Source organism: Xyrauchen texanus, chromosome 1 (assembly GCF_025860055.1).
Source record: "Xyrauchen texanus isolate HMW12.3.18 chromosome 1, RBS_HiC_50CHRs, whole genome shotgun sequence".
NCBI lineage: Eukaryota > Metazoa > Chordata > Actinopteri > Cypriniformes > Catostomidae > Xyrauchen > Xyrauchen texanus.
The window spans coordinates 9,728,696-9,741,277 of NC_068276.1; the positions used below are offsets into that span (position 1 = coordinate 9,728,696).

General features: G+C 36.4%; 1 protein-coding gene across 1 annotated transcript in view; it reads right to left on the minus strand.

Moving 5' to 3' along the window:
* Nucleotides 1-291: 291 nt before the first annotated feature.
* The window catches only part of aldh1a3 (aldehyde dehydrogenase 1 family, member A3), a 32,464-nt gene continuing 20,173 nt past the window's right edge, over nucleotides 292-12,582 (minus strand). The window contains exons 7-13 of the mRNA XM_052129562.1: nucleotides 11,611-11,724; nucleotides 10,862-10,964; nucleotides 8,769-8,953; nucleotides 6,921-7,085; nucleotides 5,905-6,062; nucleotides 1,059-1,133; nucleotides 292-613 (exon numbers count right to left, since the gene is read on the minus strand). Of these exons, the coding sequence (XP_051985522.1) occupies nucleotides 538-613; nucleotides 1,059-1,133; nucleotides 5,905-6,062; nucleotides 6,921-7,085; nucleotides 8,769-8,953; nucleotides 10,862-10,964; nucleotides 11,611-11,724 (876 nt within the window). The 3' untranslated portion in view covers nucleotides 292-537. The remainder of the gene's footprint in view (nucleotides 614-1,058; nucleotides 1,134-5,904; nucleotides 6,063-6,920; nucleotides 7,086-8,768; nucleotides 8,954-10,861; nucleotides 10,965-11,610; nucleotides 11,725-12,582) is intronic.

The window sequence follows — 12,582 nt, forward strand, 5'->3', positions numbered from 1 at the left end:
GCCAAAGGCTCCAGTTTGAGAGAGAAAGAGAGAGAGAGAAAGAAAGAAAGAAAGAAAGAAAGAAAGAAAGAAATAGATGCACACGTTCGCATTGCATGTGTGTCTGTGTTTGTTTTTGTTTTCAAGTTAAGTTTGACATTAAAACTTTATGTTTACTGTTCAGCCGGTTCCCGCCTCTTCCTTCCCCATCCTTAAACTGTTACATATATATATATATATATATATATATATATATATATATATATATATATATATATATATATATATATGTATATATATATATTAGAAATATTGAGAGATAATGCATGACTTTGTTTGATTTTAAAACATCAACATTAAATTCTTTTAATCTGTACAAAACATCTACATAAAATAAACAGGGAATGGTAGAAAAAAGGGTTAAGGGGAAAATGATAAATAATTTTATTGTCAAATTTTTCATCCCTTGATTGACAGCTGCTGTTATGAACCCAGAGCAGACTTTTCATAGGTTGAGGTTGGGGTCCACAGAGAGGGGCTGACCTCAGATCAGTAATGTCACAGTCTCAGCTGCTCGGTGAGTTTAATAGTGATGGCTTTGACCTCCGTGTACTCTGCCAATGCATACTCACCCCTGCAAAATATAAACACACAATACTGTCTGTCTGAAATGAAAGGATATTTGCATGTATAATCCTGATCCTGACAGAAAATGCAAATGGTAATGCAGAAACTCACGGGACAGGTTACAAACATAAAGGAATAGTTCACTCAAATATGAAAATTCAGTTATCATTAACTCATCATTAACTCATTATAACCTCATTATTTCCAAATCCATATGGTTTTATTTTTTTCAGTGGAACACAAACAGGTATTTTTCAACAAATGTCACACAGCTCTTTGTAACTAAACACAATGTGCCAATTCAAACATGCAGAATGAGGGATGGGGTTTAGAACAAAATTAGGTTATAAAATAATGACAAAATTGTCATTTTTGTGTGAAATATTCAACTTTTCAAGTTTGGATGAACTTTCAACAGCAATGTAATTTAATGCTCATAATGCAGCACTCACAGCTCTCGTCCATTTCCTGACATCTTGTAGCCTCCGAATGGAGCTTGAGCATGTAAGGCATTGTAGCAGTTCACCCTGGAGAGGAGAACAGAAAGAGGGGTGATTTTTGACCTCATCTGAAAAAAAAACCTCTGCTCTAACATCTTTGCTTCCTGACACCTCATACGTAAATAAAAACATAATTTGGATCTAATCATCAGAATTCAATTTAAAAGAAAAAAAAAAATTCAGATGAGGAACAAGTTATTATAATTTGATCAAAGAATATAAAGACAAATTTTTTTGTAAATAATGTGCACTGATGAATCATACACAAAAAGACCAGGAACATGCATTTAGAAGGTAAATAGGGTTGATTTTGATTTCATCTTGATTTAAATAAATGGAGTTTCATAACAATGTTGAAGAGGAGCATGTTCATTTATTACGAACAATCACATCGCCAGAGGAAGCGTATATAAACAGCTGCTTACATCTTTGCTGCGACGATTCCTCCAGCATTTGGCTCCACCCACTTACCCATGACAGATCTATGCGGCAGTTTTGGATGACACACTATGCAAAGCATTTGCCCTCATCAGATAACCTCTTCCACCACAATCGTTACATTGTTCATCAAGCTGCTGCAGCAATCACTATTCATATTTCTTGGCAACGCTGGCTGCCAATTTAACTGTTGTCTTTCTTTTATTCTTATCTTTCCTCACCAAAGCTTGACCTGATGTTGAGGCTGCCTCCGCACAGGCCACTGCTTCGCTGTATACCTGTCAGACAGCGCCCTATGGCTGTACACAGGTCCTATTTTTCCACCCGGAGAGGTACCAAAAAAAATGTGACTGCCTCCGTGAATGGGCGCTGCTCCGGCTTCATACCACCTTAGTTCTATTATAGCTTTCATTTAATGTGAAGGAATCAGAAGTTAAACAATTTAATTCAAACATGATTTGCTTTCTCTCCTCCCGCCAAGGACAAAAGTTTCACACAGGTGAAATCAATCCATCATTTTAATTTTAATTCTAAGTCTTCTCTACTTTTGCCTGAATCATTGGATTACAAACTCTTAACAAGCTTGACTATAGAACCTAATTGCTGTATAACTTTAAAGTGTTTCAACAATCTGTCATAATCTTGCTCTCCATTCAAGGTTTAATTTCTCCCCTTTTTCTCCCCAATTTGGAATGTCCAATTCCCAATGCGCTCTAAGTCCTCGTATTGGTATAGTGACTTGCCTCATCCCAGGTTGCGGAGGAAGAATCTCAGTTGCCTCTGTGTCTGAGACCGTCAACCCGTGCATCTTATCATGTGGCTTGTAGAGTGCGTTACCGCGGGGACATAGCGCATGTGGAGGCTTCACCCTATTCTCCACTGCATCCACGCACAACTTACCATGCGGCCCACCGAGAGTGAACAACATTATAGCGACAACAAGGTTACCCTGTGTGACCCTCCCTAGCAACCAGGCCAATTTAGTTGCTTATGAGTCCTGGTTGTAGTCTCTCAGCATGCCCTGGATTCAAACTCGCAACGCCAGCGGTGGTGGTCAGCGTCTTGACTCACTGAGCTACCCAGGCCCCCGCTCCACTCAAGCTTAAAGTAACTGGTTGAAATTTGCGTCCGCTTCCCATTTTGCTTCATCCTCACAATATTTCAGTTTTTCTGTAGAATTTATTACAGGTTATCAGTATAAATAAATATTTATTCACCACATTTCTGCAAAAAAGCACCCAGATAGTATTAAATCCAATTCCCAGGCACAACTCCAAATTATTTTGTACGTTCTTGCCAAAATGAGACGAGTCACCCTATGCCACTAATACAGAGTTAATTGAATTACTCGCATTATATTGGAGAACAATCTACAAAGCTCCAAACCATATGCTTCAGTTAAAAATCAGAAACCAAATGCAGACTACGGTATTCATCTTGCTACTTAGGTGCCCTCTAAATGCCTTCTAACGTATGCACATCCAAGCATGTATCCTGACATCGCTTCACAAATGTTTCAGATATTAATGCTAGCAAACAATTAAGTTTAAGGTGTCTGCAGATGCTACATTTAATTATGTCTGCCTCAACAAGTGTTTGTACAAGTTTGTTTGCATGTGTCTTGCAACACCTAATTGTGGAAAAAAAAATCTACCAGGATGATCGAAATATCATCCTAGAAGTGCTTTTACAGGGGATCCCCTTTTACTATCCTGGCTCAACTATTCATCTGTTTCCCCAATCGCCAGGTTTACGTTTCTGCAAATTTATGTTTTACATGTTACTGTTTACATTATCCGTAAATGTTATATTATCCGTAAACCTGTCCCTCTAGAAAGTAGCAAGTAGTGGTAGCCCTGCTTCCAATGTATCCAACAATGTACACCCACTATCAGAGTGCTGGAATAGGCTGTTATCTCAACCTTGAGCCCCGGCTAGCCACAACGTTAGGTGCAGACTGATGTGATCTTGGTCTGACCAATTCAGGTTCCGTCGGCCATATTTCTTATGGCTCTAATACAATCAACTGCAGCCTCAGCATGCCTCACCGCAGTTGTAACAAGCCTCAACTTTACAACTGCATGTCCCTTTCTACTCCAACTCATACGTGCCATCCTGGTAACTCATCGCAAATCCTCTCCTCAGGCAGTGCGCTCAAGCTTGGCGACACCGCAACCCCTGCTATTGGCTCAATACATCTCTGAAGCAGTGCAAACGTGCCGTTTATGTGCCGCAACCACGGCATGTCTTTAAGGCCATGCATCTAAGCATCCATGGCTCTGTAACCGTGACGTTTTTTTTTCTGCTTAAATGTCTCATATTATGGCACTCATCCCAAACAAACCATTACCCAAGTAGTGATTGACAACAATTGGGCTGTTTTAGGTCCTCTCTAAATAGTTCATCATATGCCTGCATCTCTGCATCAATCAATTTAATTCGAATATAGGCTAATATAAGTCCTCCCGTCAAATACCGTGCTTGATGACTCATTGGTATCGCAGAGTGTGTTCTCGTTTATATGCAATGTAAAATTTTCACACGAAAACATGGGATCTTCCTGTTAAAAACCATGTGGTCTCAGCTTGAGGATTCAGCCCGTTAGTTTTGCATGGGGAGTTCTTTTAAAATGCAGCATATATCACTTTCACAAGAATAAAGTGTTCTACCGTCGAATGCTGTGCGGGCCCACACCCGTGGATTCAGCCGCTCGCAGCTCTGAGCATGCAGTACAGTTTTCCTGTTCAAATGCAGTACGGCTCTCCCTTTCAAACGGCAGTTATGACTCTTCTGTTCGAATGAAGCGAGAGTCACCATGTCCAGGCCGTGGGCTCTCCTGTTCGAATTGCAGTGAGGGCTTACCCGTTCGAATCTCCCATGCGAATGCTGTGTGAGCTAACTCACGTTTATTTGTATCATGGGTTCTCCCTCTCTTACTGCTGTGAGGACTCCCCAATCAAATGCAGTGAGGGCCCCCGTTCGATCACAGGATGGGCTCGCCTCCAGTACAGTAGATTACCTTGCTTCTAGAGATGGCATTAGGTCGAGTCCGGGACATTTTCAATATTTCTGTCCAAACACATTGCGTTCGAGGCTAAAATTAAAAGGCTTAAATAAAAATTATGCATTTTCATAATATTCAGTCACATGGCTAATAAGAATATTTTTTTATACATAATTTCATAATAAATTTATTATAAATATTATAATTACTTTAATAATAGTTTAAGAAATGTTGGACCCTGTGTGTATGTTAAGAAGTTAAGATATGCTAAAAGTACCTGAGAGCAGAAAAGCCTCAGGATACTGTACAACCTGGCACCGTTCAAATTTCAGAGATCTTATGCTGATCTTTGTATGCATTTTTTTTTACAAATGCATTGCTTGATTTAAATAATGTTTGTGTTAAAAGTTAAATACTTATTATATTGCACAGTTAAACTTCCATCTAAAACCATTTTTATATAACACCCACCACAAATTTAGGGGCCCTAAATATTTCTGTGCCCAGGGCCCAACATATGGTAAGCTAAAAGCTAGAGAAAGCCAAGTCCACTGCAAGCTACATGACTAAAGTAGCTTGCTTTTTTAAAGCTACTTCATATTACTTAAAAATATGAAATACTAAAAATAATCAGCTGCATTTTGATGTAATGCTTATTTATTTATTATTAATGCCATACCACGGTACATGCAATGTCAAGATGGTAATATCAAACTACTTTTTTGTGTACTAGTGTGATATTACTGTAAAATAAAATACAAATGATTTGGTTAAAATGTTGCAGTACAGTTCTTCAAAAGCTGCACCTGCAGCAGTTGAGTTTAATAAAGACTTTCTTCTTCAGTGGCAAATGAAAAGATGTGGTTTTGGTTTCAGTTGTTTGAAGGTAACTATTCCACTTCATCCAGTGCTATTTTTTTTCTCTAAAGTAGCCTATCATCCCGTCACTGTTTTACCTAGTTGAGAAACCGCTCCAAATGATTCAGCATGTACTGTATGTCAGCTGTCCGAATAATTCAAACTAAACAACAAATTAATCATTTCAGGCCATTCAGGCCACTATTTTGAACAGTTTATTAAAATCAACCGACCAGAGGGATAATTTAGGGCCACACCTGCACCCCCCTAGATGCCTAATGGCAAATTATTATTTTCTGTAAATCTGCTTTGAAACTATGTGTATTATGAAAAGTGCTATACATATTAAAATGGCTTGATTTGACAATTTAAGAATTGAAGGTCATAAAACTGTATATCTGTGTATTTTGTGTTTATAAACAATATATTTATATAGTATATTGCCAGGCTGATTGATTTTTTTTATGTAAAAGCAAGCAAATGAGCGAGTTTACCTACCAAACAGTTCCAGACTCTAGGGCCACAGATACACTCATGGCACGATCAACATTACGTGTGAATACTGCTGCCGTCAGGCCGTACTGTGAGCAATTGGCTCTGTAAATTGCCTCCTCTTGTGTCTTAAACTTCATGATGCACTGAACTGGCCCAAAGATCTGCAAAGTTTAAATGGTAGACAATTCAGAAATATACCACATAGTACACTGCCAATTCTAATGCATTCTATCTAGAAGTCCTTAAAAGATTAGTTCAGCCCAAATTAGTTAATTCAAATTCTGTAATTATTTACTCACCCTCTCGTCTATCCAAGCCTATGCTGTTATTTATTTTTTCCATGAAACATAAAAGGAGAAATGCTCACAACTGCTAGTTATACAAGCTTAAACGAGGATAAAAAAAATCACCAGTCATACAGGTTTGGAACAACGAAAGGCTAAATAAATTATGACAGAATTTGTATTTCTTTGTGAGTTGTTAATTTAACTAAATAAAATTAAAATGGAATGAAAACTATCTGTTGTGTTGTATTGTAAAGTTGTGACAGTATTGAACTTAAATTAGAGAAACATGTTTAATCAGTAAAACAAAATAAAATAAAATCTATTCCACATATCAGGGAATAAACAGGCATAATTAGTCTAAATGTATTATGTAATTATTAGTTTGTTTGTTTTTTCCAAACTCGAGATGGACTAATGGAATTCCTATGTTGCATGACTGCATATCTTTTCATTTCAATTCAGGTAAATAAATTTTGTCAATACAAAATACTGTGGGGTTGTGGAAAATTCAATTAAAACTAAAATTTCTAAATGAAAGTGTGTTCTTTTTTAAATTCTGAATTTTGTCCAACCGTGATAACAGTAATACACCACAGGTCTGTCCACAATGTCAAAGTCTTCCAGCAGGTGGCAGTACAGGACTCTAGTTCAGATTTCACATCTAAAGCTCTTGCAAGGGCAATTAGAAAATCCTATAGGAAACTATAGATGTGTCAGCGTGAAGTGCAGTACCTCTTCTTTGGCGATGCGCATATGGTCTTTGACATCAGAGAAGATGGCAGGTTGAATAAACAGCCCTCGGTCTTCCACTGCACATCCACCACACTCTAGCTTTGCTCCTTCTTTCTTCCCACTGTCCACTAACTCCAGGATCTTATCAAACTGATGCTGGTCAATCTGTCCATCAACAGGAGACAGGAGAGCACATATTTAGAGTCTCTATAAGAGTATGTTATGTAAAACTAAACAATAAATAACACTGTTACATTATCAAATGTGTATGTGTGTGTATGCTCAAAATTCTTAAATAATTTTTATTTATTTGCCCTCCCCCCCACATATTTAGTTTGTACTCTATTATTGTATTATTTAATTTTATTGCTTTGGCAATACTGTACAAAAGTCATGCCACTAAAGTTTGTTTGGTTCGCAAGAGTCATTCACTATAGAATCCGTACTCTCCTTGAGGAGAATATTTAATATTGAATGTTTACGTCTCCCAAAGCAGACACTCGTAAGTGTGATTACTCCATCTGTGGTGTTTCTTAGCTGTGATAAGCCTTAATGCTGAAGCTGTTAGTTTAACTGTATTTCCCAGCTCGTTGTGAAGTAGTTATCTGAGCGATCATGGAGTGAGAGACAATGCCGATTACTTCAAAAGAAACTGCTCACTGACAGACAGTGCTGATTCAATGCACGCCAACTGATCTGGCTAAAATCTGTAACACCACAGAAATATATATAAAGAAACATCTAGCTCTTTTACACATCTGTGCTGCTCTTACACTTTAGTTTGGAATGCCACGAACACAAGTGGAGTGAGACCAGTGTGGATGGTGTGAGTTCAGCACTCTTGGAACATATCTTGTAGAATCAGATTCAAGGACTGGAACTAACTGTTATATAATGTGTTTTATTATTTGCATTGTTGTCCAGAGTGCAATAATCATTCCCTTAATCAGTTCTTTATGTAACAGTAAACAATCTCAACATCCTAAATTATATGTTTACTTGAGAAGCAAAATTACAGATATTAAGTTATTAAAGGAATAGTTAATCCAAAAATTATAATTCTCTCATCATTTACTCGTATAACTTATTGCGCAAGATATTTTGATGGAGATATGATGTGAATATATCCATACAATGCAAGTCAATGTGGTCCAACACTTCCAAGCTCCAATAAGGATATAAAGGCAGCATAAAAGTAATCCATCCATCAAGCGTATGTAATCGAGCTTCAAATCATGATCGCACCAAGGAAACAATGCAATTCCTTTCCAATTTGGATAAGAGAACTTAATTTAAAGGACAAACAAGTTTATTTATGAACCCCCTGACATACAAAATACAAAATTGACATTCTTCTTTTACCAGAAGTTGTTATTCAATCATTCCAAACACTTATTTTGATAGCATACACATTTGGAACAGTGCAAGGGTAAATTAATAATGACAGATATTTCATTTTTGGGTCAACTGATTCTTTATCAGTTTTGAGTCAAGTGCTCAAAGAAAGGGCTGTTCAAACTGGCAGTGATTTGCAGTGACAAAGCAGATGAAAGTTGACAGTTTCCAGCAACAAGAGCAATAGCAACCTTTGGTGACAGGATGTGGACATGTTCAGTGATGCAACAAAGTTGAGAAAACAGTACAATGACCTGACAACAGTGCAGAAGAGTTTTGTCTTTAGGCTTTTTCTTGAATTTTGCAAGGGACTCTTGGAGCTGTTCAGATAGAGCTACAAAGGTTTATACTCAGAAGTTACAATAATACATGCAGTACCTCAGTTCCTTTTTAAAATGAGTAAAGTGTCATGGAAAACAACCTCCCTGACTCATGCAGGAATGAGGTCCTTACCTGTGGTCCGTGTGAGGTGCGTGGATCCATGGGGTCTCCAATTAATATATTCTTAGCACTTTCCACACTGAGACGTACAAATTCATCATAAACCTGCTCTTCCACGTACACGCGTGAAGCAGCTGTGCACGCCTGACCCTGGTTAAAGAATGCACCTTTCTGCGTCTCCTCAACAGCCAACTGCACTGCACACACAGACACATGCACAGTTTAAACTAATCTGTAAGGGGGTTTATCCAAAACCTTGATATGTTCCAATGTTCTTTTGTCATAAATTCTGCTCCTATGTTTCTTTTTACTAAACTACAGTAAAATGACAATTTGTAGCAAAGTGTCAATTTGTGCTATTATCATGCTTTGTGGTACAATTAATTTGTAAAAAAGTATTACATTAACACCTGTTCTTGAGTCTAAAGAACTGTGCATTGGCATAAATCTGGGTTTATCTGCAGATGTTAACGTTCATAATTGCAACTCATGGTATTCATAGTATTGCAACATCTCTATGGCTGAAAGAACTCGTGAAAAACAGCCCCTACCCCTACAAAATAAATAAATAAATAATAACGCTTATGACAGTCAAATACATTTAAATAAACTTTTAATGATCAAATAATATAAAGTGGCCCCAAACTGTATTTGCGCATACTTTATTTATATATAATTTAATTTTATATTTAAGTCAATTGTATGAAGTCAAATCACACAGGTTTTCTAGCAGAGTAGCTACAGGTGTAGTTCATTAACTATGGATATATTCCATTAAGGTTTGACAACCAGAAAGAATCCACTAATTTAGTCAACATGACGTTGACCCTTACTTAATTTATACACATCCATTGTTTTATTGTGAAAAATTCATCATGTTATTCCAAATAAAATAAAAACAAAATGTCTTTGAAATATTTCATCGAAATAATAACAAAGTGAACTTTTCAGCTAACATAATGAATCCCTCCAGAAGAGCTGTTCAGCCAATTTGTGGGCGACCCCAGTAGGCTAAGTTGCCAAATATTATAATATTACTTAAAATACTTGGACGTGTTGTTGTACAACATAAATTACACACAGTCATACCTCAAAACGTGACTTTTGAAACCGCCATGTTTAAAAAAATTATGTTGTTAACAAGTTGCCAAATAAGGACTACAACTACCACAAATATATGAGTGAACATGCCTGACAAAACAGAAAACCATTGTGAAATGGTGAAAAAAAAACCATGGCTGCCTCAAAATTCACGCTTTTCATGGAGTTTTGTGTTCCTTACCACATTCGCCTTTGGCTGGCTTATTGGGGGTCTAAAAGCAAATAATATTTTTTCAAAGGCATAATCGACAGTCAAGTTTTTCATCAAAGTGCACAATGATTACCTTAAGACATTACAGCATAATGTTCTGTAAAGCAGCTTTACAATAATGTGTTGTGAAAAGAATAAAATGGCTTGACTTGACATGGCTTGGGGTATGACTGTGTGCAATTTATGTTGTAAAGCAAAACATCCAATGCAAATGAATAGGCTCCAAAACCCACATAAAGGGAGAATAAAAGTTATCCATATGACTCCAGGGGTTAAATCCATAACGTCTAAAGCAATGTGATAAGTGTGGGTGAGAAACAGATCAATGTTTAAGTCATTTTTTATCATATATTATCCTCCCTGCACAGTATTTAAATCACCAAAAAGAGGAGAAAGTGAAGGAAAAAGGACTTAAATATTGGTCTTCAGAAGATCTGAATTGAACCACCAGAGACGTCTGGAGTACTTTTATGTTGCCCTTATGTGGATTTTGGAGCTTCAAAATGTTGACACCCATTCACTTGCATTGTAAGGACTTACAGAGCTGAGAAATTCTTCAAAAAATATTAATTTGTGTTATAAAAATGAAAGAAAGTCATACACATCTGGGATGGCATGAGGGTGAGTAAATTATGAGAGAATTTATATTTCTGGGTGAACTAGCCCTTTAAATTAAGAACTGAATGTCTTCATTTGGGAAAATACTAATCTTTTCCAATCCCTTTTAACATCTGTCTTAACGGTGAGCTCATTTTTGTTTCAGTGCTGGGATATGAAAAACCACATCACTCACAGTCTGAGTCAGCAAAGACAATGCAGGGGTTCTTTCCCCCCAGCTCCAGAGTCACTCTTTTCAGGTTGCTTTTGGCCGCCGCCTCTTTGATCAGCTGGCCCACCTGAACACATAGAAAGCACATGACAATACTGGTCCTGGGAAGTTAGCCCATTGGTGACTAATGATGCTTCCACAAGCTTTTCTTGTTGTTCTATGTATCTTATTTGTAAAATGTGGTTTGGCCAGCAGATAATTACAGGAAACTGTACCAGGCTGCAGCATTTAAGATAAAAATCTGTTTGTCTGACAAGTTTAACAATATTTACACATTTCAATTTAAAATGGTTATCATTTCTTGCTTAGACATAAAACAAAGATGAAAATAAATCTGCAACCATTTTGATCGCAAAACATCCATCCATCCATAAGTTTTTATACTCTACTAATATAATACCATAAATAATAATAGTAATAATAATAACAACAATATGAGAAATATTAATAATACATATTATTTATTTATTTATAATTTGTATTTATTTTTTACAATTATATGTCAAAAAGCAGAAATAACACAATAATTACAAATTAGTTTGGTAAAACAGTTATTATCAGATACTTAAAAATAATTGGAATTGGTTATATACAAAAATAAAAAATAAATAAACAATACCAGTTAATCTTTAAGCAAATTTGTCATCTGATCATAATTTACCAACTTCAAGACAACATTATGTCTTCGCAAGGTGACATGTCAAGTTTCTCACCTCTGTGGAACCTGTAAAAGCCACTTTGTCAATGTTCATATGACTGGCAATAGCCGCCCCAGCTGTAGGTCCAAATCCAGGCAAGATATTCACGACTCCAGGTGGAAAGCCTGCCTACATGATGTGAGAGAAAGAATGGACTTTAAATAAAAAAATTTAATCATAAAAGCATACTGGCTCAATACTCTGGCTTTTCTGTGGAAACCGAGACATGTGTATGTGGGAAAGGAATAGGTCAGAAATTTACCCACAGGGTAAGGACAGACTGACAGTTTGAGAAGTGATGTACACAAAGAGACCCTTTTCTTCCTGAGGACTTTAAACCACACTGGTCTCATTCATGTTGTTGTTCTAATTGATAATGATGAAGACATAAATCAGCTCTTTTTCACATATAGACTGCTTGAATACAAAGAGAGGGGCGGTTGCAGCTGCAGTTTAGTCCATGTCATTACAGCAATTCATGTACTCTGCTCTCTTTGAAGAATTAAGCATGATAATTTGAGCGGTTTGTATAAACAGAGGCAGAGCACCAGCTCATTACCCACAATGCAGCTGAGTCATTCTGTAATGCAGCTCTCAAAGGCTTTTACTTACTCTTGAGGTTCCCAATTTCTTTTGTCAGTTGAAGTAATGTTAAAACTTTTCACTAAACATGTTATATATATACATTACAATGACACGCTTATTAACCTGTTATCTTTTTACTTGTTTGTTTTAAATTTATTATTTGACATGTTTTTATTTATTAGTAAAATATACATTTAAAAACATGTAAGAAAGGGTTTAAACCAAAAGAAAGTAATACTTTTGACAAATACAGTAGGGTCTAAATGTCTGAATTAGGCTTTATAATGGAAATGTGGATGCTTTGCATTTTTAGAAATTAAATAAAAAATGTGTCATTACAAATTATATTATCTGCATAACAATATGAGTGAATGTTGAATTGAAAAATGTTAATGAATTTCT